The 26,902-nt window shown below is 39.0% G+C and overlaps 1 protein-coding gene across 9 annotated transcripts in view; it reads right to left on the minus strand.

The window, feature by feature from the left end:
- Positions 1 to 26,902, minus strand: part of TRPM3 (transient receptor potential cation channel subfamily M member 3) — a 504,806-nt gene that overhangs the window by 179,766 nt on the left and 298,138 nt on the right. For all 9 annotated transcript variants that reach the window (XM_045840204.1, XM_045840203.1, XM_045840200.1 and 6 more), the window contains one exon: positions 9,696 to 9,870. In XM_045840204.1, the coding sequence (XP_045696160.1) occupies positions 9,696 to 9,870 (175 nt within the window). The remainder of the gene's footprint in view (positions 1 to 9,695; positions 9,871 to 26,902) is intronic.

The following is a 26,902-nucleotide window of genomic DNA, read 5'->3' on the forward strand; positions in this document are numbered from 1 at the left end:
TATCAGATATCAAAAGTTCCTTTTAATTAAAAGGCAACTAAATATTCTGCTCAACAATTAGAAACCCTAAGAGCAATTCAGGATAAGCAATGCTTCATGTTAAACACACTTAACTGCAACTGATAGATGCTGATGGTTTTCAGACAGCACTAGTTGAATAGAAAGTTGAGGACCATGTGAACGGAACATACAAAAGTAACCAATAGGTGAGGTGGGATGAGTAAACTGGTTTGCCCAACCTTTCACTGAGAATCAACTTCAGATACAAATGGCCTCTCTCAGCTAAGGCTTAAGAGAAATAGCACATATGTAAATAAATATATAAAGTGAAAATGATCTTACTTTAGAGTCTAGCCTAGAGAAATTGTTCACCAGGGCTTCTCCTGAGGGTTCCCCTCCACAGATGTGAGGTAGTTAGAACAATCTTAAAGAAGCTGCCTATAACTGGGGAGGATGCACACACCCTGTTGATACAGCATGTTCAATAAATTTTACTTACTGCTACTCATAGAGTAAGGGTTTCTTTTGTTTGCTTTTGTTTTACTCTTTTTTTAAATCCACTCTAGAATCTCAAGCTAGGTACAGTAAAATAGAAGGCATATGTATATGCACAAAAGGAAACAGGAGGTGGTGGTGCGCCGGGGGGAAGGGTGGTAAGAAAGGCACTTAGTACCTATTGCAAGAGGAGCTTTGTGCCGTACATTTTATATGTGGCATTTTATAAAGACATATTAACCCAAGAAAGTCCTAACTAGACTTTGACTCCTTGGATGCAGGGATTGTTCATTACAGTACTATGCATTCTCTTCTCTCACTGCTTACCCAGGTGCTGAAGATGGGGGCTTTCCCACTATCTCCTAATCTGGAAATCCCCTCTATTCTCTTTATCACCTTCGAAAATATTATACAACCTTTTATTATGTTTATTACTTATTATCTATATAATCCGTCAAAATGTAAACTTCACAGCAGCAGGAATTTCTCTTTTCAGTTCACAGGCATGTTTTTGCCAGTGCTAGGAACATAGTAGGCATCAAAAAATATTGTTTGAATGACTGGATAATGCTGGCTGAATGAAAAAATGTAACTTAAAAATAAAGGGAACAATGGAAATCAGTCAGACATTCAAGGGTTCCCAGTTTGGTGGAGCCCAATTGCAGAAATGCTAGAGCTGGGCAATCCTATACAGTAGCCATTCATCATGGGGCAATTTGAACTTAAATTTATTGTGATTAAATAAAACATAAAATTCAATTATTAGTTAGTCCAGCCACAATTCCAATTCAAGTGCTCAGTGCTTGTCTGATAGGACAGCAGAGATCTAGAACATTCCCATCGTCCCAGAAAGTGCCATTGGGGAGCACTGCTCTGGAGGCAGACACGGCTGCCAAGCTCTTCACATAAGGCCAGGACTAGCAGGACATTTAGGTGACAAATTCTGATCAGTGTCTCTGCAGTTTCTCTTCTTTACTTTGCCTTTGGTTACACATGTGCCTGAGAGGAAAAAGGAAAGTGTTGCCAAAGGATAAGGGACCGCCACATGGTCAGGTATCTTTTCTGCTGCCAAAACTGTAAGGAGAACACATCCTCAGAGTTCCTTCCAAATGAGATTCCATCAACAGCTATTGCACAGAGCCAGGCAAAAGGAAGAGTCAAACTTTTTATTGCTTTAGGCCCTGTGAAAAAGACAGAATCAGAGCTGATTGAGATGTGAGGACTCCTTGGAAGGCAAAAGCACTGGCACCTCTTCAACTGACGTGCTTTAAAAGTTGGTCCGACATTTATTCAGAGAAGTCTTTTAGGCAGATACACTTCTTAGGCTTATCTATAAGATTTTGTCTTCATTTTAGAGTAAGAATAGACATCCATTGCATGTTAACTGTAAATTTCTTTCTTTGAGTTTTATTAACCTATCACAATAATCTTTCCTCTGAGCCTGAGTGTAGTCTCAGAGTCGTTCTCAACACCTTGTCAGGCCAGGAAGTCAGTACCAGCTGATTATTGTTGACACTAAAGATGAAAATGATTTGTCATCCCTGCACTAGAAATAATAAAATCTCAAATATACTCTCAAATGGTGAAAAGAAAGGAGGTCATGAAGAACTCCAAATTTTAGGTCTGTCTCTAAGACACTAAACTACGGCTTCCATAAATTTAGAGAAACCAATTCTTTTTTTAAAGATTTTATTTATTTATTTTTAGAGAGGGAAGGGAAGGAGAAAGAGAGAGAGAGAGAGAAACATCAATGTGTGGTTGCTGGGGGCTGTGGCCTAGCAACCCCCAGGCATCTGCCCTGGCTGGGAATTGAACCTGCGATGCTTTGGTTCGCAGCCCGTGCTCAATCCACTGAGCTATGCCAGCTTGGGTGAAAAGCCAATTCTTTAATGCCTACTCAAGACCCTTAGCTGTCATTGCTCAAGGACAGACACTTGGTTTGCATTGAATATCCCCAGAAAGCACAATAAATGTGCCTGTCAACTCCAGGACAGCTGTCCAACAATTAGGACAATAAAGGAAAGACTTTATTAGAACTGAGTGGAGACTTTTCTAGACAGCAGTAGTTCAGACCTGTGTTGACCTTGGAATGCTACTTTAATGCATCTTTAGTGTTTCTCTGGTTGAAGAAGCTTTCTATTAGGTGATCACTATTATATTTAGTTTTCATTAGTCCTATGGTCCATAATCAATATCTGAGAATTGCATGGGAAATCTGGAGGAAACCCACTAAGTACATTGCAAACATCATTTATTATCAGTGATGCCACTGGGTGAGATGTTAATCCATTCTATTTCTAGCAGCTGCCTATTCTAATGTCAGCCAGGTTGACTCAGAATTCATTTCTTCTAAGGTAGAGGCATTAAATCCCAGGGCATTTTATTATCTGTGCCTCACCCAGAGACGTTTTAAATGTATTTGTGGATTTTAAAGTCCTCACTACTTTTTTCATGAAAGAGAGGCTATGTAACAGAACTTTGGGAAAAAATTTGCTAGCAATTAATTGGGTAAAGAAATGTATATGCTGCATTGCATATTTCAAAGTTGCTTAGAGAGTAGATCTTAAAAGTTCTCATTACAAGAAAAAAAGTTTTTTGTAACTATGTAAGGTTACTACTGATGTTATTAGACTTACTATAGTGATCATTTCTCAATGTACACAAATATTAAATCCTTATGTTGTATATCTAAAACTAATATGCTATATGTCAAATAAGCCTCAATTAAAAAATAACAATAAAAAAGAAATGTATATGTACGTCTCATGTGAAGGCAGAGATGCCTACGGCAGCATTTCATGCTTGGAGAGCAGTGGGGAGAACCGTTCTGGTGGGTGTCTGGGTGAGTGAACGGTTCATGGAGGTGGCTCTAGTCACAGGCTGGGGCCAGACTTCAGAATCTTGAGTCCAGGCAAAGGAATGTGGACCTGACATGTAAACTAATGGCCTTCACTGGGTTCTGCAAAGAAGCCCCTGAGTTTTGAAGAGGAGCTCCAGAGCTGCCTCAGAGCTTCCTTAGTGGGTGAGAGCCAGGCTGAGAGAGGGAGGCTCTAGGCCAGGGGTTCTCAAAATATGGTCCCAGGACCTACAGCACCAGCATCTCCTGGGTACTTCTTTGACATGTAAATCACTTTGCCTTAATCAGATTTACAGAATTAGAAAACCTGCGATGGATCTCAGCAATATGATTTTTAATAAGCCCTCTGGTTAATTCTGATACAAGATAAAAGTTGAGAACCAGTGGGCTAGGCCTTCCACTCCAGCTTCAACAGAATGAACTTTTGTCTTGTCTGTTTTATGTATTGCACTTTATGTAAGATTTCATTTGAGAAGGGGTTCAGGGGCTTTATAAAAGTGAAAATCAATACCACAGACAAGGGGGAACTGTGACTCTCATATGGTGTTCATTGTAATTGAATATTCACACACACACACGCACACGTGCACATGAGGTCTGTCCGGAAAAAGTCCAGCCATTGTTAACATAACGAGGATGGTTTGTGCTACATTGATGTAACCTGGCAGCCATGGAGATTGGACTGGAATGCCCATGTGTGAACAATGATGACTTCACTGTACTAGTCAGTGAGGGCAATAGAAGCTGTTGAGTGAGCATGTGAACTGGGTGGTCATCACATTCAAAATGACTGAGTGAGTAGGGCAATGAATCTGTATCAAATTTTGCATTAACCTTGAACATTCCTCCATGGAAACTATTCAGATGATTCAGAAGGCTACAGCTATGGACAACTGGTGATTGACAGCTCCATCATGACTACATGCCTGCTCATGCATTATGTCTTGTGCAGAGTTTTTTGGGTGAAACATCAAATCACCCGGGTAACTCAGCCCCTCTATGCAGCCCAGATTTGGTGCCCTGTGACTTCTGGCTTTTGCCAAAACTAAAATCACCTTTGAAAGGGAAGAGATTTCAGGCTGTTGGTAAGATTCAGGAAAGTACGATGGGGCAGCTGATGGCAATGGGGAGAACTATGTGAGGTCCCAAGGTGCCTACTTTGAAGGGGACTGAGGTGTCATTGTCCTATGTATAACGTATCTTGTATCTTCTTCAGAAAAAGTCTCTTTTTCATATTGGCTGGATACTCTGTGACAGGCTATATATGTACACACACACACATACACTCCACAAAACAAACTTTTGTCACACTGTCTTATAGAATTTGTCCCCTTTACCAACTTTCCTTCAATCCTATTCAGATTGATTCTTTTTTTCTGGGTTGGGTTTTATAAGGGAAAGACATATATTAGCTTTTTCTTGGTCATTCATGCTGACTCTTAATTTAGATCTAGTTTTAATGAAAAAAGGAGAGAAGGAGCAATGGAGTCATTATATTGTCATTTTGTGGATAAGTAACATATATGGTTCCATTGAATAGATTTTTGTGAGGAATGCTACACTCAAGTATTTTGTCCTCTGTGTTTTTGTAATACTTTCTATGTATTTATCATAGCACATCCCCTACCAGTTATCTGTATTCATGTTTATGTTTTAATCTCCACTAAAAATCCTTGACAGCGCCACGTCTCACTGATCCTCTAATCGTTCCTTGATTATAGTAAGCACTTAATAAATGTTAACTTGGAAAATAATTTATAAAAACAAAACTTTAATAAATAGAGCCACAGAATTCTTTGTCTGTATATGATGTTTCCAACTTTCCTTCCTTCCTTCTTAGAAAGTTAAGCAGAATCAAGTTTGGACATGCCTTTTTATAGAAAATTCTAGGAAAGAGACGGGTAAGATGAAATTGACAGAAGCGAAAATGGACACTTGAAGTCAGCACGCTTGATATTTGTTTCCTTCCTTCTCACTTGACATTCCAATTACGTCTAAATCATGCTGGAATACAAACCATTGCTATCAATTACTGTCTTTCAGCAGATCTTATAGAGACAAATGATAGGGCTGTGACATCCTTCAGCTTTAGATGGAAATCTCTTGAGCAGCAGAAGCAAACATTAGTGACCATTGCATAGAACAACATATCCTAGGCAATACAGCCTACATGTGGGTTTCTAAAATGACTAATTCTTTCTCCTATCTTTGCTCATTTTGGTATGTATTTGGAGAGAAACAAACGATTGTTGCATCTCTGCTAGGATATGGTTTTATAATTTGAAACCATGCAACATATTTTTTCCTTTTTCATCTCTACTTTGTGTTTCATTTATGCCCTTACCTCAGCTAATCCAAAAACATTGGGACCCTTATTAACGTCCCTTTAAACAGGAAAATTAGATTCTTATTGGGAATATATTATCTATTCCCCTGTCTCAAGAGCAAGCTATTGCTCACTTTTTCTTCACAATGTCAAATACAAATTCCACTGGCACATAATGTGAACAGCTAAAACTTAATGATCTCATCCACTAAAAAGAAAGAATAATTGTGCAATATAATAGAGATAGTAAGTATCATTAACATATGAATTATATTACAATACATACAGAGTCCAACAGAAGTTAAGTCCTGCTTGAGTGTGGTTGGTAGGGTAATATGTGTGTAATAATTTATAGTTTTTTTAAAATTTTTATTTATTTATTTTTTTAGAGAGGGAAGGGATGGAGATAGAGAGAGAGAGAGAGAGAAACATCAATGTGAGGTTGCTGGGGGCCGTGGCCTGCAACCCAGGCATGTACCCTGTCTGGGAATCGAACCTGTGATGCTTTGGTTCGCAGCCCGCACTCAATCCACTGAGCTACGCCAGCCAGAATAATTTATAGTTTTAATCTGAACATTTTGCCTAAAATGTCATATGGTGTGCTTGAGTGTGATATTGTAATGTTACAGAATTACATGCTTATGATTTTGTAGTAAAAGATTTTATAATAAAAAGGGGCATAATTTGTGCCATAGCCTGTAAATGTATGAAATTAACACATTGTACACATTAAATTTACACAATGCTATGCATCAGATATATTTAAATAAGAAAATTATTAATAGTCTTTTGATGTTTGCCCGATTGATAACTTCCCAAAAGTTTTGAACAGACTACTTAAAACCTTCAAGGTGTTCTGCTTCTGCCAGTTCTATTTGTCCTGGGGTGTTTAAAATGTTAAACCCAAATGATTATTTTGGGACAAACATGCCAAATAAATGTAAGCACCAATAATAACATTTGGTTGAATGACACTTATTCACATGCCTTTTGCACACTGACACTTTTCATTTGTGCTGTGTGTGCTCACTGACCGACAAGTCTCCCTGTAATACTAGACTCAGGTTGCCAATCACCGGGAAAAGTCATAGCTAAGTTCAGTTTCAGCCACCTGCAGCCTGAAAGGTCTTCCTTATGGGTAACTTGCTTAGTCACACATAGCATCAGATGGAATCCTAGTATTTAAAAATTTAAGTAATTGAATGTAATGCTTTTTAGGTAGCACCAATCTATTTACATCCATAGTGTTGAGTCCTCTATGATTCAGAAATAAAATTTGATAATATTCCTCAAGCAATGACATTGGTTAAGGAAAGTGGAAGAAATCCCTCTTGGTCATGAGGTCTTGGTGGGCTAATTCCTTTTTTAGCACACTATTGCAAAATAATGTTCTTTGGAAATAATTTTTTAAATTGGCTCTACATGTGTGGCTAGACAATTTCATTTCAAGCTAAATAAACATGATTAAGTGTGGCAGTTTTTTGGATGCCACAGAAACATTCCACATTCATTGTATCATAATAAATGTATAATTGCTTTCCAGGAGAAGCAGGAACATACTTCTACTCATAACACTTTATAAATGTTTCTTTAAATTTTTGAAGTTTTAATTTTAAATAATCCCCATAAAAATTATCTTAATTCTTTATCTCCACACTAGTTATGTGCATGACTTCATATTCTTTGATAATCAGTCATGGTTCATATATCTGTATAGATCCTATATAGATTGTGCTCTTGCATATTTTTACTAAAGAATAATTAGAAATAAAGCTAAACTTTGGTTGTAAAACTACAACTGACAAAGTTCAAGGGACATGGGATTTCTGACTCTCAGTTTTCAGGCTGGGGGATAATGGGCGGGTGGGGTAAGGAAAGGAATCCACATGGTAGAGCTGGTCAGCTTGAACACTGGTTAACAAGCAGGAGTGCACTGATTTTATCTTTCTGGAATGCATATAATAAAAAGATTGAGAAATTATCATGCAAAGAAGCAGCTGAAGGCAAGTTAAGTGCACTTATATGTTTAAAAGAGAGACTTATTGGAGTACCTCTATATGAGAAACACCAAAACACATACCAAAAAACACATTTCAGTGAATTTTTATAATACACCAGAAATAATCCTGAGCTGGCATTGTAGGCTGTGTGACCTTGGCAAAGCACTTAATTTCTCTGTGTCTGTCTCCTAGGTTAAAAGATACAGAGTCCCACCCAGCTTTAACATGTATAACACTTCTCTCATTGAAACAGAATCAGGAAGGGAAACTTACCAAATCTTTTAACATTTTCCAGGTACACGATCCAAACTAATGACAACAATAGACACTAGGTACAGACTTTCATTGTGTATAGACCTAGAAAATCTGAAATGCTGAGGTATACAGCTTGCTGTTTCATTTGTTTTCTGAAAGGAAGCACGCCTTCCATCCTGGATCACACAGGTAAGGCGGGAAGCGTGCATTTTGAATGCAAGCATTCTGTTTTTAGTTTATCAAAATACAATAAAATAATCACAAGCACTAGGAAGAAAAAAGTAAGCCAAAGATAAAAACTGTATAAACTCTTTACTTATTTCGGAAAAAGGAACAAATTGCTATACTTAAATCAATAAGAACAATGGCCAAATTTTTGATAAAAGCAAAGCACAGTTGAGGAGCTTAAATTCGTGTTGGTAATAGACATGGAGGCACTTGGACAAATGTTCTCTTTTTTTATCTCCTTAACTAAAAAGGGGACCAATATTTACTGTCAAAGAAGAAGATAAAAGTAATTTAATTAAATTTGCTAGTAAGCACACTGTGCTTACAAAATTAACTTTAAAAAGAATATCAAAAGCTTTAACAGGGCCTAAAATCACCCTCATTGTTTGCAGTGTTGAGCGAGAGGCCCTGTGCTTTTCTTCATTCCTCCTTTCACATGGCTAGGTCCATGCACTTAGCAGGGGAGGGTGCTGATTCAATGGCTCCCCTGGACTGCTGGCAGAGGTGAGGAAAGAATGGGAAGAGAAGAGGTGGTGGTACTGAGCTGCTATGCTGAATCTCCTTATTCTAAGGCAGGCTGGGCCAGAGAGAGGCACGCAGGGTGTCCTGAAGTAAGCAAGCTCACCTGTCACTTTTACAATAATTGCAAGTTTGTCTATTTACTAGTTCACTATGAGATCTTTGAGGGTAGAAGTAGTATGCTATTCTTTTCCCTATCTTAGTGCAAGGCACACAGTAAACACTTACTGAAGATTTATAAAAGGGATGAATAAATGACTCTCATCTCCTTTGGAGCTCCTTTCTCCATCTAGTCTCACGTGTTAGGATACTTGATTAGGTTAGGACATTCCTTATTTAAAACTTCGGTGGCCCTCTTGAGTTTTCCTCCTTTAACTCATTCACATCGCAAAATGAATTACTTTGATCTGGTAATCTGTGAGTGCCCGGATCTCTGGTTGGAGAAGAGGGCTATGAAGGGAAGGCCTCCATGGGGCTGAGGGCTTTGGACTACTGAAAGCAGCATTGGGGGGATGACAGACCAAGGAAAGGACATAAGGGAATCAAGAGGAGTTTATTTAGGGCCAGAGTGGTTACTTTTACAGAGATTCCACTTCCCAAGCCAATTTAGAGGGATTTGACAGCACAGGCTGCCAATTGTTTCTATAAACACTTAGCATTTATAAGCGTGCAGCAGCCTGGTATTCTGCTATTTGGTGGCCAAGCCTGGAAGCTGTACATCCCAGCTTTTCCCAAGTTACTAACCTGTACTCTATGGCCCAGACTAGCTGTGTTAATGAAGAAAAGAGAAACACCCTGATGGCCCCCCTTTCTCCCTCTCCTTTTTATCATCAGTGTGGTCTAACATCACTTTCACAGAATTTACCACTTCATATGATATTTGGAATATGTTCCCTTGCTCTTCCTCACTGCCCTCCCACACCATTCGCCTTAATCAACTAATACCCTCTCTTCCAAGCTTAGAACACAGACTCTGCACTCACATCTCTCCTACAGGGCCTGGTAAATTACCTACCCGCCTTCTTCTGAATATTTATGCCCAAATGCCAGGATGTCGGATGCCCGTCCACTCCCATCACAGACAACAACCGGCACGGGAGGGGTGTCTCGAAGGTACTCCAAGACAATTGAGATCACGTTGGGTCCTCCTTCCACAATGAGCGCCACCACCGGAACGCCTTGACCGATTCCTGCATTAAAAAAGGAAAATAAAAGGAAAAAAAGAGAAAAGAACACAAAGCCAGAACACCAAAGAGACAAAAAAAAGAGAAAAAAAAAGCACAAACTAAAATTACTGAGCACAGGGGGAGGTAACAACATATGAGGGAATAAAATACTGAGCAAAACTTAACAGAAAACCCGTCAGCAGAATGCTCCCATCAGAAAGTCTCTTTGACTTTGCCCTTTCCCAATACTTCCCAGGATGCTGGGGGGTCAGGGCACTGATTACCATACTTTACGAGTGAGGGCATGAGGGGAAGAGGAGAGAAAAGGAACTGATTAGCAGATGAAGCCCTGAGCCAGCAGCCAAAGGTTGGAAGACAAAGGTGATCTTAAACAAGTCTTGTATGTATTCATTGGTTCAGTTTCTTACATGAAAAGTGAAAAGTTAATAATTCCCCCTTCCTGAAGCCAACACAGTGTTAAGAAAATGTTTAAAAGGTTCTTTTTTATTAAAGACTATCATAATTAGCTGAAGGCATGTTTTAACTTGTTGAATCAACTACTGGCTAAATAATGAGTTTATTTCTGACCATCAGTGATCATCTTGATTATTGATTCCTAACAGCATAATAGTCATAATAAGGTGCCAGGAGACATAGCATCTGCTATCTGCCATTACAGCATCCTTCATACTGAGCAAGGTGCCAGGCACATGGCGGCTGGTCAGGAAACATCTGTTCAATCCAGTGGTTTCACAGACCTTTCTTAAAATATTTAAGCTATTTATGCTGAACCATAGGACATTGCTGTTTTCAAGTAAAAATTACCCTAACATCAGCACTTACCTATGGCTCAACCTAACATATTAAAAAGAACTATTAAAAATCAATGTCTATGAGAGACACATGAAAGAAATCAAATTCATTTTCAAGGGTCTTATCAAGTATCATCATTTGCCACTGAATACTCAATTTAGTATCGCACTGCATTTTCTCATTCAGCCTTCTCAGGTTTCGTAGGGTACACAAAACAGTTGTCTTAAAAAAAAGGGCTAATCAAGATTCTACATCACTCTATATCAATAGGAACTAAAATAAACCTTTAGTCATCTTAGCTCTCCCTCTTCCCCCTTTAGCTATGGTTTTATCTTATATCAAGAAACTGCTTTCCTGTGAGAACTACTAGTTTGGGGTTTGGTTTCTTGCTCCATTAATAAGAGATTTTATTTGACTCTTGTATGACCTGTTTTACTTCTAAGTCAGTGTTTTTTCATGGCTTGATTTTCATCTTAAAGGAGTGTTCCAAAATGCCAGTTATAAAAAATGGGTGCTGTTTTAAATCTACATTTTAAAAGTGTTAAAAAAAAAAGACAGTTGTTGATCAAGACGAGATGCAAAGATTTGTTTTGTTGTTCCCCAGAGGGAACTGGGGGAGAGAGAGAAGACTCATGGTGACACCAGAGTTTTCTGTGCGTGGAGAAGTTCTGAATGTTCCTCCTTCAAATCCAAGGACAAGGAAGTGAAAGGTCATGCTGCTCTCTCCTTTGACCCAGAAGCCCTTCATGATTTGCACAAAAGGTTGCTTTAAAGCTGTGGTTGGATGTCTCTGAGGAAGACCCTTTTCCCATTGCTGCTGATTAGAGGATTAACTAAATTCCTGTTGAAAGGCACTTTGAAGATTAGCATCTCATTTGAAATGTTAATACAGCACATTTCTTTTGGAGGAGAATTTGCTGACATAAAAAATACCTACCCCTATAGATTTGTATTTTAATGTGTCTTGGAAGTGTGTCTTTTCCAGCATTTAAAAAGTTAGTTTATAAAGTATTTCTCAAAGTACTATGCTGTTTAACTTTCCTTTTTGTTTAGTTTTAGCACTTACTCCCATATTGCTTCATATCAAGAAACAATGAACCACACTTGATATTTTATACCAAATAATATATTTAGACTTATTCTAGGATCTTCTAAGGGAGGCCTTTTCCAAATTTTGACTCTTGAGCACTGATTCTGTCAGTGGGATCTTTACTCCAACTCACGTAACAACTGTGATCTACTCAGTTTTCTCAAAGAGGATGAAATCATAAAGTGGACTTTCTAGAAAGTTCCAGTGATCTAGAGTCTACAAGACAATACACAAGATGGTTGGAGACCACTTTTAGTTTATGGGTGCAAAGGGTCAATTTTCAAAGGATGATCTGAGAGCAATAAATTGTCCATTTGTAATTAAATTGTTATACCTTCTAGAAATGCAGAGGTTTAGAGTTCCTATGTTAGGAATAAAGTTGTAATCAAGTATAATGATGAAAAACTATTTCAATTCTATATGTATTTATAATAAGTAGATTAAATTTGCTAATATATGGTAACATTAAGCCTTTCTATCAAGGCACACAAACACACAAACATATTATCTTTGTTTCTGAGAAAAGAAAATCTGAAATAATTAGTAATGACCTAAAACAATGGTTCTTAGCCTATTTTTTAGAGATTAGGATCTTTTAATACTTTCATGGATCTGATGACAGCTATTCACACTTTCTCCGAAAAAATAACTGCACATATGGACAGTCACAAAAATACTTCTATGCAATTTCAAAGGGGTTCATGGATCCTTGAAGCCTATTGAAAAACTTGCTAGTGGACCCCTATATAACCACACCCTAAATTAAGCACATTGGTATATCTGCAAAGAGCATTGATTTGTGTTCTTTCATGAAGCTCACTGAGGCTTATGAGACAAGTTCTGGAATGGGTTTTCAAACAAAACTATGCCCAGGGAAGCTATATCATGTTATTGCTGTCTTGTTACATTGATTGGCTTAACTTCCCAGGATGAAGCACTGTCTATAGGCTATTCTCTTCCCTCCCCTTCATTTCTCTTCTTGTTTTTGTTTCTTCTGTCCACACTTTCATTCTAAATTATATTTTATAGAGTATTAAAAATACTCTATAGAGAAATTAACAAACTTGCAAAATAATATCTATAGTACATAACTTCATTAATAAAGAAAAAGTTTTTAAAATATCAAGAGTGGTATGTTTTTTATTGTTGACATAAAGCAAACACTCTGGGCATCAACTGCAGACCCAGGTGGATGCCCAGGGCTCACACCATTTTCTTTACGCTCATAAAAATCAATATAAATTCCTTTAAACATCCTCCCAAACGTATGCCTTACTCAGCCAAACCCATCAACCATTCACAAAAATAGTTGTTTAGACCCACAGTTTAAAAAATATAATCTCTATTATTTAGGGAAAAGAAGTTTAATTTTACCTAGATCCCTCAGGAACCCTTTTTGTGAATACTTGTTCTTTTAGTTTTGAGGAAAAGTAGGTTAATTTCTCATTTGATTGCAATAACTTTTCATTTTCTACCATAACCAAAGACTTGCAGTTCTTAGAGATACTAAATTTCCATTAGAATTTAATTTTAGAGCAATGTAGATTTGCTTAAGAATCTTTTGTAGATTCTTGCCACACTCTAGCTTTTGCAGTTTTAGAACTGGATACATTATAGCCTATAAAAATGTGCTCATGAGTAATGGATTTAGTAGCTATATTCTGCAGGATGACCGAGGGCTCTCTAATTACAAACTAAACCCAACTGTGCTTCACAGAAGATAATCTCTTACACTACCATCACATTTTGTTGTGACTGTGATGCAATTCAACCTGGGCTCCCAATAAGCAAAAAGTGTCAAAATTAGCTTAAACAAAGATTGGGTGGGGTATTGTGAGGAAGGGAGGTGGAAGGAATAGAAGAATGTCTTACAAATACCGTATGATCTCACCTTTAACAGGAACCTAAATAACAAAACAAAGAAAAAAGCAAAATATAATCAAAGACACTGAAATAGAGGTCAGGCTGACAGTGCCCACAGAAGAGAGTAGAGGGAATTTAAGGGGACAGTGGGAAGGGTTCACGGGAACAAACTTAAAGGACACAAGGTCATAAACTAAGGGGAGGGTGGTAATGGGAGGGACGTGGGGAGGCGTGGGAGGGGGGGCTGGATTGGGAGTAAAAAGGAGAAAACTGTATTTGAACAATGATTAAAATAAAATTAAAAAAAGAAGAAGAAGAATGTCTTAAAATTCCAAAGGCCTTTTGTCTCTCTCCCTTTTTCTGCTGATACAAGACCATAATTTATGATCAGTTCGGGCACTTGGGAAAGCATGTGGTGTGTTGTAGTGGACTCCTTAGACAATTGAAAAGTTTTGATCAAACTGTATTAACACTTTGGTTTTACATTAACATCAAGCTAAACTAACACATTGGTTTTACATCAACATTGCCATATGTGATCTAAAGTGCCTATGAACCTAAAGAATACTTTATTTGCTGTTGGAAAATGATTTATATTTATATGGAGTGAGAATGTAGCAGATTGGTCTTTGGCTAAATCCTAATGACAAAGGCCATACAGATCATGTGATTATTGCAGCATATGTCATTTGTAAAGGACAGTTTGAATTTTATGTGAGAGGTAACTTCCTGAGGATCTTGAGAAATTCAGGACTCTGTGTATCAGTGGTGGGTGGACATTTCTGTTTAACAGCTAACGCCATGTAACAATAGCATGAATGCAATTCACTGGCCTTGCCAGCTCTGGAATTAAGTGAATCCTGATTTAGAAGTTTGTGTGAAGAATTCATATGCTTTGAAATTATGCATATAATGAAACCTTATTAATATATTTTATTTTTTTATAATTTAAAATTTGCATAGTTAAGTTTTGCATAAAATTAAAAAGCATGGAACATGTCCCCTTCACACAATTTCTCCCTTAAATGGTCTGGTCTTTGATTCAATGGTTGACTCAACCAACAAAACACTGACTACCATTTTCTGTATTTGGACTACATAATGGGGCCATAACAACTCAGCAACCACCTGAGATCGTGCATTTTTCAAATAGAACCTTACATAGACTTGGGGGACATTAGCAATTACTGTAGTCATGGGAAGAGTAGCAGTTAAGCTATTTGTTTCATTTGAATGGTCTTTTATTTACTGCCTACTTGAAAAGAAATGGCCCAGACAGCTTCTCACAAATAGTTCCAGATTTAGATTCTTGATGTGTCCTTAACTTTTACTGCCTTTCCTCTGTGGTCTGGAAGTTGTGGGATGGATTTATGAAAACTCCACAAGGCTGGTAATCAGTTGTGTTTAACGGGCAACATTCAAAACTATTCTTGTTGATTCATTTTAAGGTGCTTCTTACAATTAGGAATATTCCCAGTCCATGAATATTCAGGTACAACTGAATAGTATTGTACAGAAAGAGAATATTTAATATGCTATATTATGCAAAAGGAAATGTTATTGAAAATCTTTGAGCTTCTAAGGAATAGAGTGTGCCCAAGAAAATATCTAGGGAGGATATGAAAAAAATATATCTCATTTTAACTATAATATCTCTTCAGTCATCTATGGAGGCAGATGTTTTATTTATTGCCTTCATGGTTTGGAGATAGGATCCAATATCTGTTCAAGACAACAGAACCATAAATGGAATGTGTCTGACTTTTCAGGGAAATGGGTTATAAACCAAAACACCTTTGAGTGAATCCTGATGACATTCCTCCACAAGTGTCACACCCACTGCAGAACAATTGTGTGTATCATTATTACTACACTTTTTTTGCCTCTATAATTCTGTACCTAAATTGATGCCTGGGAAAGTACTTGGAATTATAAAGTAATGCACGTGCTATTAAGCAAAGTAAATGCACAACAAGATGCTTCACTTCCAGGTACCCATGGTTCTCTAGTGGGGAAGAAATTCCTTGAAAGATGGCTGTGGTCTTTCCTTGTGGTTGGGACTTCATAAGGCATACATTTTCAATCCACTGTAGGACCAGGCAGGGGTAAAAATAATGTGAATTTATTAAATGTCTTTTTCCTATCATCACCAATCCCTATGGCAACTCCCTTATTGGTGTTTAACTTAATGGACTCCTTCCATATACAATGTTTCTGTATTTAAAGCTAATATCAATATTTCAGGAAAAATAAACATGTATTTTTTATCTTGGCATTTAAAATCTCAGCACCTTTGGCTGGAGATACTGTATTTTGCCCTGTATAGTGTGCACTTTTTTGTCCAAATTTTTGAGGGAAAAATAAGGATGTACATTATACATGGGTAAAATGGTTCCATATATAATGTGCACAAAAACATGGGTGTGCATTATATACAGCAAAATATGGTATAAGGCTGTCAAGACACTGAAGATAACAGAGTTTGGATTAATGGGAATGCCTCTCTGAGACAATGATAACAGATTGAAAATAATGGTACATAACATTTCTTATCTTGGGGACTGAGACTATAAAATCTATTGCATTAATATAGCAAACTCCATTTTTTCTGTTTGTTTTCAATATTGTTGAAGTAATGTATTTTGTGAATTATCAATGCTACAGATATTTCCATAGAAATTCTGTACTGGCCCCCACCAGCTGGCTTTTATTTTTAGCATTGTCTTCCTGCTTTGCTTTTCTGTCCAGCAATCAGAGGCCAAAGGACAGAACTGGAGGAGTGGATGAGTAGATTGAATGGGAAATCTCACAAGCCAGCCAAGGTCACTGTGGCATGTGGCCTGGAAACACTCATCATGTCTCTCCTATCCACACTCCCTTAGAGAATTGGACTATCCACAGCACAGGAGGGCTGCCTTACTTGGCTCCTTTCAAAAATCCTGGTTTAATGCCAGACCTGCAGTGGGCTAGATTTACCTTCCTGGAATTGGAGTTGAGACCCTGGGCCCAAGGTGAGTAACTGGGAGACAGATGGGCATTTGTATTTGTTGAGTAAATTCTCTATTACTGGTGGCTTTGATGGGACTGTGTGTGGGTGAATAAACAGGCAAAGAAGCCTGTATGCAGGAAGAATAAAAGGGAACAGAGGGAGCCATGGAGGAGAGAGGGTGTGGTCTGAATCAGAGTGAGGCAAAGGGTACGTGGGTGAGAGAGAGATTTCCAAGATTGTGGTGACTTTTCCATCCAAGTTGCAGTCACTTGGCTGTAGTTCCTACAAAGAGTCCCCTGTAGACCAGGGAGATAACTGTTTTTCCTGAAGAAGGGTAAGATACTAAATATTTTAGGCTTTGTAAGGACAATGGGTCAAACTGAGAATATCATGCAGATACTTATATAACAAGAGAGAAAACAAATTTAAATAAAATTTTAAAGAATATTATTTTAAAATACAATTAAATGTCTATTTTTGTACTACAGGTATACTAATGAGAAAGAGGGAATTTATGTGGACGCTGAAATTTAAACTTCAAACAGTTTTCATATGTCATAAAACATTTTTGATTTATTTTTAAACATTTAAAAATGAAAAAGAACATTCTTCGCCCATGAGTCATATGAAAACAGGGTGGAGACCCATTTCTGTCTCCTTATCAAAAAATACCCTTTTTGTATTTTGAGTGAGTTTCTTTTTATTGCTACCAAATATTCGCCCCTTAGGCTCACCTCCTCTCACTCCACAAAGCCTTCACTTGTCTTTACCTACCCTAAAAGTCCTCATGTGCGCTTTCTCAGCATGCAGATGCTGGTGTGGAGAGAGTCCTTGAGAGGTCTTTGTATAAGAAGAATTTTAGACAACAGATTTTTTTTTTTTTTGAGGCAGGGCTTTAGAGGCAACATTTAAGTCAAAATTGAGCAAAGACTACTGGCTGTTCAAGTGTCGCGTGGGCCTTCCTTTCGGAGCATAAACTGATGCTCATGTGGGAAGCCGGTTACCGGTCACGGCGGGCTGCTCCACTTCTCTGACTTTAAGGTAGAAGATGTCACCCGTGTTGTATAAAAAAGGAACTTTACCCTCACAATAGCAGAAGAGGTTTTGATCCCCTCTTTGGAGAGCTCTGTACCCAATGGAGGAGAAAGCAATCACTCTTTGATTACTCTCAGTCCCTAGAGAGCAGCACCATCTTCTACATGAAAGTAGGCTGGGGTCTTTGTCTGCTCCCTCCCTGGCCGCATGGGTCCCAGACCGGGGTTTTGCCATGATTTCAGTGGGCATTCCTGGAGGCATTTTTTTCACACCTCCCCACTACCATCTTTACCCTACACTTTGAAAGTTTTGACCTATTTTGCACTCCCTCCAGTTGAGATTTTCCTTAGAGTGTGGGCTATAAGCCTAGAACTGGGCTGAACCTGTCCTGTCCTTGTTCTTAGCCTTTGATTCTCAGTCCCATTATTACTCCTACCTTCATTTGTCTGCTGGTTCCTACTGACTCCCACTTACCCTCTCAGCATGGGTGACCAGTCTATTTTACCTCCCTGCTACTGTAAACTTTGACAGTGTGGTTAGACTTCACAAAATTAATAGTGTGTTATTTGGAACCATGCACGTCTTAGTAGAGCAAAAAGAGACCTTGATATAAATTGATATACCAAAAATACATTTTGATTTTCTACACATTATCTAACATACAGAGTTGGTGTCTAATTCATAGGGTTGCTCTGAGTAATAAAGAACTTATTATTTATAAAGCACTTAGAACAGATCGTGGCACTTAGTAAGAACTATATGTTTAAACAAATGCAAACAAGGTTTCTTATTTATATTTATTAAGTTTATATAATGTTTCTACTTTAAGTGTATAAATTATTTTTGAAGATGAAAGTAAAATTAATGTACTTTATATGTTTAAACCAAAAAGATGCTCTGAAAAATAAATAATCTGAAGCATGCTCTAAGTTTAAATAGCCTCTCGCGCAGAGCAATAACATGCTTCAGAAACCAATTCCTTTATCTTGTATCCAAATGGCTAAATCTGTCTGTTCTGGGGTAGGTGACATTTCATGTCATTCCTCAGATGCCCTCTACTAGGGGCCTCTCCTCAGTTCTTCAGTCAGCTTGTTAAGTCTTTTGAGTTCTGTGGGTTGGGCAAAATGTAAATGCCAAATAATAAGATCTATAAACTGTAAAACTAACTCCAAGTATATTATATGCTAATAAACTAACTTAGCTTTTGACTTAGTGAATGGGAAACAGTTATTCCCTTATGGGCAGAGAGCTCTGATTAAAATATTCTGCTATTAATGTGCATATATAACAAGTACATCCAAACAACATTCCACATGAATCATTTCAATAGAAAGCAAACAGCCCATCCCATGGGCTCTGAGGCAAGTATTACTTTCATAAAAGGAAAGCCAGCATTATTTTCTTTGGGGCCATTGTTTGCAGGCTGAATGTTTAGATGTAACTGATCTAAGTCTACAAGAAAACTCACCCAAACAAAGCTATAGTCTTCTTAGTCTCTGCTCTGTTCAAAGCCCACATCAAAAGGCATTCATTGCCTTCTCAGATGTAAGGTAACCAGAGTGGTTCTAATTCATTTTACTTTATAATACTTTGCCCACACTCTCCTGTAATGGTGCCAGGATCTAGGCGCCCACAGCCTGTACAAGTTCCTTTGGCTTCTTGGCAGAAATTAGTAAGCAACAGAGCAGCCAAGGAAATTGTGGATTGAAAAAACATGGAAAGACCTAGTCTACAGTGTAGAGCAGGGCTGGGTACAAGAGGCAGATGGCAGGAGAGAGGGAAATGTTGCTGGTGGCGTGTGTATTCAATTACCTTTCCAAAATTATTATTATTATTATTATTATTTTTTAAAGATTTCTTTTTATTTATTTATTTTTAGAGAGGGAAGAGAGGGAGGGAGAGAGAGAGAAACATCAATGTGCGGTTGCTGGGGGTCATGGCCTGCAACCCAGGCATGTGCCCTGACTGGGAATGGAACCTGCGACACTTTGGTTCGCAGCCCGCGCTCAATCCACTGAGCTACACCAGCCAGGGCCGTTTCCAAAATTATTAAAAAATCTCTTTGCATCAGTTGAGGGAGACTGCAATTACTTTTCTCTGCCCCAAATGTAAAAGGGTTCTATTCTTTCTTTAAGAAATGTTCTCTTTGATTTACTTTCTGTGAGGAATTGATACTCATCCTTCAATTTTCAGATTCAAAGACAAGCTTCCTTGGGTCCCTCCCTGTGACCTCTGCTAGCAGAATTAACCACCCTCATTCATGTATTACAAAGTGCATGTCAGTAAGTGTGTACCTTGAAAATCTCTGAAGTTTTATCTCATTAATTACATGTGTGGACATCTCTTTTCTCTATTAGGTTTATCTTTGTATCCCCAGCATATCATACTGTGCTCTACATGTAGTAATTTATCACTAAAATTTGGGGTATAGAAGATGGTCAGGATACTGAATTACCATCAAGTATATCCTGATTTCTCATACATTAGATGACAATATAGTTATTTCTACAGAAATTTTAAAATGTTTTTATAACATAAACAACTTTCCCTCAATCAACAGACTTGAGATCCAGGACACTCAGATCTGACTTAAACTTTCATGAAATCAGGAATTATGCCAAATACCCAGCATCTACGCTCACTGGTTTTCCCGTGGACTACTAAGATTGCTTCCTGACTGATTTTCCTGCCTCTCCGACAATCATCGCATAACTGCTGATTATTCTCCATAAACACCGCCTTGTCTGTAACAGTCCTTAGAGGATTCCCACCGCTTATGAATAAAAGCCCAAATCTTTTCACATGACGAACAAGCCTCCCATATTTTGGACCCAACCTTCACTTGCAGCCTCATCTCTCTCCAGAGCTCTACGTTCACTCTGATTCTGGTCTCCTCAGATTATTTTCACAGTCCTCAGCCTAGGATTATTTAACTCCCCATTAGCCATCCTAATTCTCATGAAGAAGAATTTCTCATAAGCACATCCTTGAGTTTTCTATGTTCCTTTACTCACTTGGCTTTTTGGTAAATTTGAGAAGGATTACTAGGCTTGGTCAATGAGCCTCATGTTTCTTCCCTTTGGCATCTGCCTGTAGGAAGCCTGAGGTTATGGGGCTCCTCCAGGGGTCTTGCTGCTGAAGGTGTGTGTGGTGGGCTGGGGGTAGCGGGGGAAGGCTCACCGTGAGATGCTGCCTAAGTCAGGGGATCCACTAGGTCCACTGGCCAACAGACTTAACACCATGCCTGCTAACTTGTCCCCCAACTGAAAAACGATATTTTTAGTTCTATCAAGGACTTGTTTTATTTCTAAAATTGTTCAGAACTTGCATGAGGAAGAGAGGTGCTATTTGTTGTGGGCCCTCAGAGTCCCCAATTCAATCTTCCAAGTCCAGTTCAAATGTTACTAAATCCTGAGGCCTTTCCTAACTCCCTCAGGAAGTATTATTTATTCATTCTTTTGGAGTCCCATTGTTGTTGTTGTTATTTTTTGTACATTTCTTTTGGCAGTTATTTTATTCTGCCTTATTTTCATGAAAGTTTCATCCACTGAATTATAAACTCCATGGGACAGACACCCCCACCCCTCTTAGGCAACATTCTGGTTTTCACAGTGCCTCACATTTAGAAGATAGTTCAAATAAATGCTTGTGATATAAATGCCCAGGCTCTATCCCTTGGGACTAACACAGCTTGAGGGACAGGAATAAATTGGTGGTTGTAAAGGGACTGAGTGTCATACCTTAATACAATACCATTGATGCATACTACTGAAAGTGGAGATGATAGACATTTAAGTGGCCCCATTGTGTCTTTTCCCAGGTCTTACCTGGGCCTCAGTGGTTGGGGCCCTAGAGAAGAATGTGCCGAGTGACCTGGGTGGGTGATCACATGTCCCTTGTCCATCTGGATTAAGTATGGAAGTGTCCAGATTCTCAGAGACTTGAACGGGCAATTTCATTTCAGCTGTCTTGTACTTTTAAATTGAAGCCTTGCTATTTTTCAGAACTGGACCCAGCTAGAGTCCTGTGTCCTGGCCACTGGGGAGAAAGAATGTAAACAAAGGTTTACATTCTTCCTCTGTGGGAAGGATGTCTGTGAAAATTATTACTTCCTCTAGTTGAAATGAATAGGAAACAATACAACTGAAATTGAAACCTAAATTCTGTTTCCTCTGAGGTGATTGATATATTCTAGCAGCTAACGTGCTGTAGGCTGGGAGTGACCTTCATTTGCCACCAAGGTTATTAAAGTAGTGACTGCCATTGTCATATATAAGACAGAGGAAGAGGACTGATTATTTGGGATCTAGTAATGGTATGTATTCCAATTTTGGACCAATAGTTGGGAAAAGGGATACATTTTTATTTGATTATCTGGACATCTTTTCCAAAAGATAACGTGACTCCAATCTAATTGTCTTTACTGTGACTAAATCCTTAGTAAGAAATATGCCAGCTAGCTGGCATAGCTCAGTGGATTGAGCGCTGTGAACCAAAGTGTTGCAGGTTCGATTCCCAGTCAGGGCACATGCCTGGGTTGCAGGCCATGACCCCCAGCAACCGCACATTGATGTTTCTCTCTTTATCTCCCTCCCTTCCCTCTCTAAAAATAAATAAATAAAATCTAAAAAAAAAAAGAAAAAAGAAATATGGGCGACAATGTCGTGGGGGACCTTCTTTCTTCTGGCTTCAAGTTTCCACGGGGAGGAAGTTCCATTAGTGAGACACATCTAGCCCCTTGTCCTTCCCTTACTCCTCTTCATGTGTAGAATTGAGTGACCTAATCAGTGGTGTTGAATTGAGTAACTTAATTAGCAGTGATTAATACTGGTGTTTCTTGATGGGATAGAACTAATCTACTAAAAATCTTCAGTGAGAAGGATTTCCTTCCCCTGCCCCATCCCCTGCCCTGTGTTCTAGTGCCAGTCAGTGATATTAGTGAAAGTGTCTGTTGTAAATCCAAATTTCTCTTCTGGTTGGCTGTCTGGGTAGGGGCAGAGGTGAATAGGTGAACCCATTTGGCCCTCATACTAAGTCATTATCCCCAGCAACTCCATCATTAATAAAAATATTTTAATCTTCATCTGTCTGGTCCCAGTGTCTAACTCTCAGTCAGTTTGAAACTTGTCCCACCAAGAGTGAAGTACAATGTATTGGGGTTCCTCAAGCTTTAACACCATGAATCGCAATACTGTCATTTCCATTTCTGGCTTTATTTTGCAGCAGCATCTAACAGACTTGAGCCTCCTATTCAAGTTTGTGAATAGGAACTTATTTTTTAGGTGCAAATATGGCCTTCTCTGAGAGACATTTTTTTCTTGATGTCATAGTTCCTTAAAAGAAAATAGCAATTATAATATGTTTAAAAAGGTAATTACAAATGGAGTAAAAGCAAGGTTGCTTATGAATTTCAGGGCTGCTGTGAATGATTTCATGTGGTGAAGTCCAGTGAGCCAACTGAGTGAAGGCTGTTTCTCTGTCCCTGAGGAGTGGTAGCCATCGCTGAGCACTTAACATGTATGGGGCACTAAGCCAGGCAGGTTGCACATGCTTACCCAATCTGCTCAGCATCCCTGTGATAGAGAAGTTATGATCCCCATTTTACCATTAAATGAATTGTATGTCTGCACAGGGTTTCAAAGAGAGACCTGTTAGGAAATGCAGAGTCTGCACTCTGTGCACTCTACTGGGTTGTGTCTCACTGGGGTGAACATATGATTTATCACACCAATATCAGGAAGCTTTTGCAAGTGAAGGGGTCATCATTAATTGTTACTCTGGGATGACAGGTGTAAAGTGGAACTAGGCAAACCAGTATGTAAGGTTACCCTATCTTTCTCATGTCTTAGGGTCTCAAACTCATTTCTGGCAGATTTAAAAAACTGATGTCATCATCATGTCTTTAGAAATGGGCCTGGGTTTGCTCACTGTTCCTTTGTTGCATCTCTTCCTGATTAAAAATGCCAAGACTCACAGATGCCCCTGCCTGATTCCTGGGATCAGGTTTCCAGCTCTATCTAAACCACAGCTGTTCATTGTCAGAGCTGTTCCTCCAGATACACAGAGGGGTGAATGCTCTAGGGAAGGATTAGATCATTAAGTGAAGGAAAATAGCATGAACAATACCTGTAGGGGGAAAATACCAATGTAAAGTTTTTCATATGTTCTAGCATATCCATGATGGTGCTAGAAACAAATCCCTTCTACTTTTCTCTCTTATAAATAAATGCCCCTTTTCATTCTGTCACAAGGCCACTGAAGAGCATGATGAGGAATCAGGAGACAGCCATGACCCAGGGACATGCAATGGGTATCTTGGGCCCCAAATTACTGGAGGGTGTTTAGCCTTATTATCCTGCTTTGCCATGTTTGTGTGAACAGCCACTTGGCTTATTCCTACTGCTGCTGCCACAAATTATTTGGCTGCAATAATAGCGCTAATACCATCATTCTAGAAAGTGGGCTATCCTAATGTGCTGTATAAGAATGTGGCACTCTAAGCACTGCTCTGAAAAGCCCAATTCAAATGTGCAAAGAACTACTTTGTGTATTGGGGTGTGAAGAAATGCCCATTTCAACTTTTCAGCTCTTCTTATCAGTGTCTGTTCCAGTACAGTGGCTCTCAAGTTCGGCAAATATCGCATTGACCTGGAGGAGCAGATAAAGCATATACTGCTGGGCCCCATCCCTAGAGTTTCCATGGGACTTGAGAATATGTATTTCTGACAAATTCCCAGGTGATGCTATTGCTTCTGGTCCACAGCCCACACTTTGGGAACCACTGCCCTGGCATAAAGCTGCAGGGAGAGCAGACGTCCCTCTAGGAAAAGAAGTAAAAGCTAAGATGTGCTCCCTCAAGTAAACTAAGATAAAAGCCCACGGAGTAGGACCAAAACACCCATGTTATGTTTCCAACGTCCATTTTCAAGTCTATACCAGGAGTTAGCAAACTTTTTCTATAAAAGACCAGATAATAAATATTTTCAGACTTGTAGGCCAGATGGTCTCTATTGCAAATATTCAAGTGTCACTACATCTCAAAAGCAGCCTAGATGGTACGTGAAAGAATGAGCATGGATATGGCTGTGTTCCAATAAAGCTTTATTTACAAAGACAGATGGCACACTGGATTTGGCCCATGGGCCATAGTTTGACAACCTTTGGGTCTAACTAATGTGATAAAAATGATTCACATAAGGCAACATCTGTTAGTTTGCCAGGACTGAGGTTGCCTATGGTTAATGAGAAACTAACCAAGTTGGAAACCTGACTATCTATGTAGGCCAAGCATTAACACCTGTTCCAGTTGTACATGATTGATACAATATGCCCTTACTGGGACATGTGCATTCTTCTTGCAATTCAGCCCCTAGCACCAAATAGTTCAAAAGGAATCTCTTGGCCACTTCATCCTATTTCCATAGGGGTTTCACTGCCCCACTGGAAATTGCTTATTTGTATTTAATACATAGTCTACTTGGTACTATGACTAAAAGTAAATAATATCTTTTCTGTGTAGCAGACTTATTTATAGAATTATTAATTAATTCATATTTTGTTTTTTATTGTTTTTTCCCTGTCCTCATTTCAAAAATGGTCCACTAGGCTGCTTTTCTCAGGGGAGGCTTGCATTGCTGATCTGAAGATAAGACTCCTCAATAACTTTTGTTAAAAGCCCAACCCACTAATGTCTTGAAGGGGAAGAAAAGAAAGACAAGTGTTTTTGATGGGGAAAGGTGGGAGCAGGTGAGATAGGAGCAAAATTACCCAACCCTTGGACAGGAAGAAGGGACTTGCAATGTCCCTGATGGTCAGTTCCTAGGTCTCTTCTTACTTGACCTGTCAGTGGCATTTGACACATTTTTGGCTGTTCCTTTCCTTTGGAAATAAATATAGTTTTCACTGAGTTTTCAGACAGCCCTCTCTCCTGGTTTATCTCTTACCTCACTAGCTGCTTGCTCTATATCTCCTTTGCTGGCCACTCCTTATATCCTTGACCTCTGATAGGATTGTCCCAAGGCTTAGCTCTTGGTTCTCTTCTGTCCCATCCTCACACACTCCTTTGGTGATCTCATCCAAATGATTTCATATACGGTCTACACACCTATACTACGGTCCTGTATTTGAGTGGATCTCATCCACTCAAATGATTTCATACACGGTCTACACACTGACAACTTCCATATTCACGTTCCAGACCAAATATCTCTACTGAAGTCATCTCACACAACCGTGCCCCTCTCAACAACTCCACACATGCTACAAGACACCTCCAGGATGCCCAAAGCTAAGCTCCTGATATTGTCTCCTAGCTGCCATCCCCATCCCCACAGTCTTCCCATCCTAGTAAATGGCAACTCCATTCAAAAAAACTTGGAGTCATCTTTGACACATCTTTTCTTTCTCATATCCTACATCTAATTCAATGGTAAGTCTTGCCTGCTCTACCTTCAAATTATAGCAGAATGTGACTACTTCTCCCTTCCCTAACCCTAGTCTAAGCCACCACCAGCTTTTGCCCCAATTAGAGTCTTTCTCTTAACTGGTATCTCTGCTTTCATTCCTACTTGTAATTTAGGCTACTTTTAACTCAGGTGGTAAAATGATTTTGTTGAAACATACAAGACCATTCATTCCTTTGCTCAAAGCTTTGCAAGCTCCCATTCCACACAGAGCAACTGTGAATGTGAAAGGTCTTATAGTGCTCCCTGAATCTGGCCCTGGTTCCCTCTCTGGTCTCCTTTCCTGCCTCTCCTCCTTGCTCACTCCACATGGCCACACAGGCATCCCAAGGTTCTTCAGATATGTCACCCACGTTCCCTCCTCAGCACTTTCTTATTGCTATTCCCTCTTCTAGAAATGGTCTTCCTCAAGATACCACATAGCTTGCTCTCTCACTTCTTCCAAGTCTTTACTCAAATATCCCCTTTTCAGTGAGGCCTTCCCCCCACTCTGTTGAAATTGTTACTCCTTCCCTTCACTCCCTTTACTGTCTTGTCTTTATCTCTCTGCCTAGCACTATCACTATCTAATACACTATTTATTTATTTATTTATTTATTTATTTATTTATTTATTTATTTTTCTGTCTTCTTCCACCCAAATGTAGCTTCCTAAGGGTGGGATTAGCACAGACATCTGCTCTGTGGGGACTGTTGTGCAATGCACCTTAGGGTGTTGATTCTGAGGCTGCACCCTGGTCACTGGTGACACCAGCTGTGGTGAAAATCCCACTGGCTTTCCTCAGTGTGGGAGCACCTCTGGTTG

This window comes from Phyllostomus hastatus, unplaced genomic scaffold (genome assembly GCF_019186645.2).
Source record: "Phyllostomus hastatus isolate PE091 unplaced genomic scaffold, TTU_PhHast_1.1 phas_contig_34, whole genome shotgun sequence".
NCBI lineage: Eukaryota > Metazoa > Chordata > Mammalia > Chiroptera > Phyllostomidae > Phyllostomus > Phyllostomus hastatus.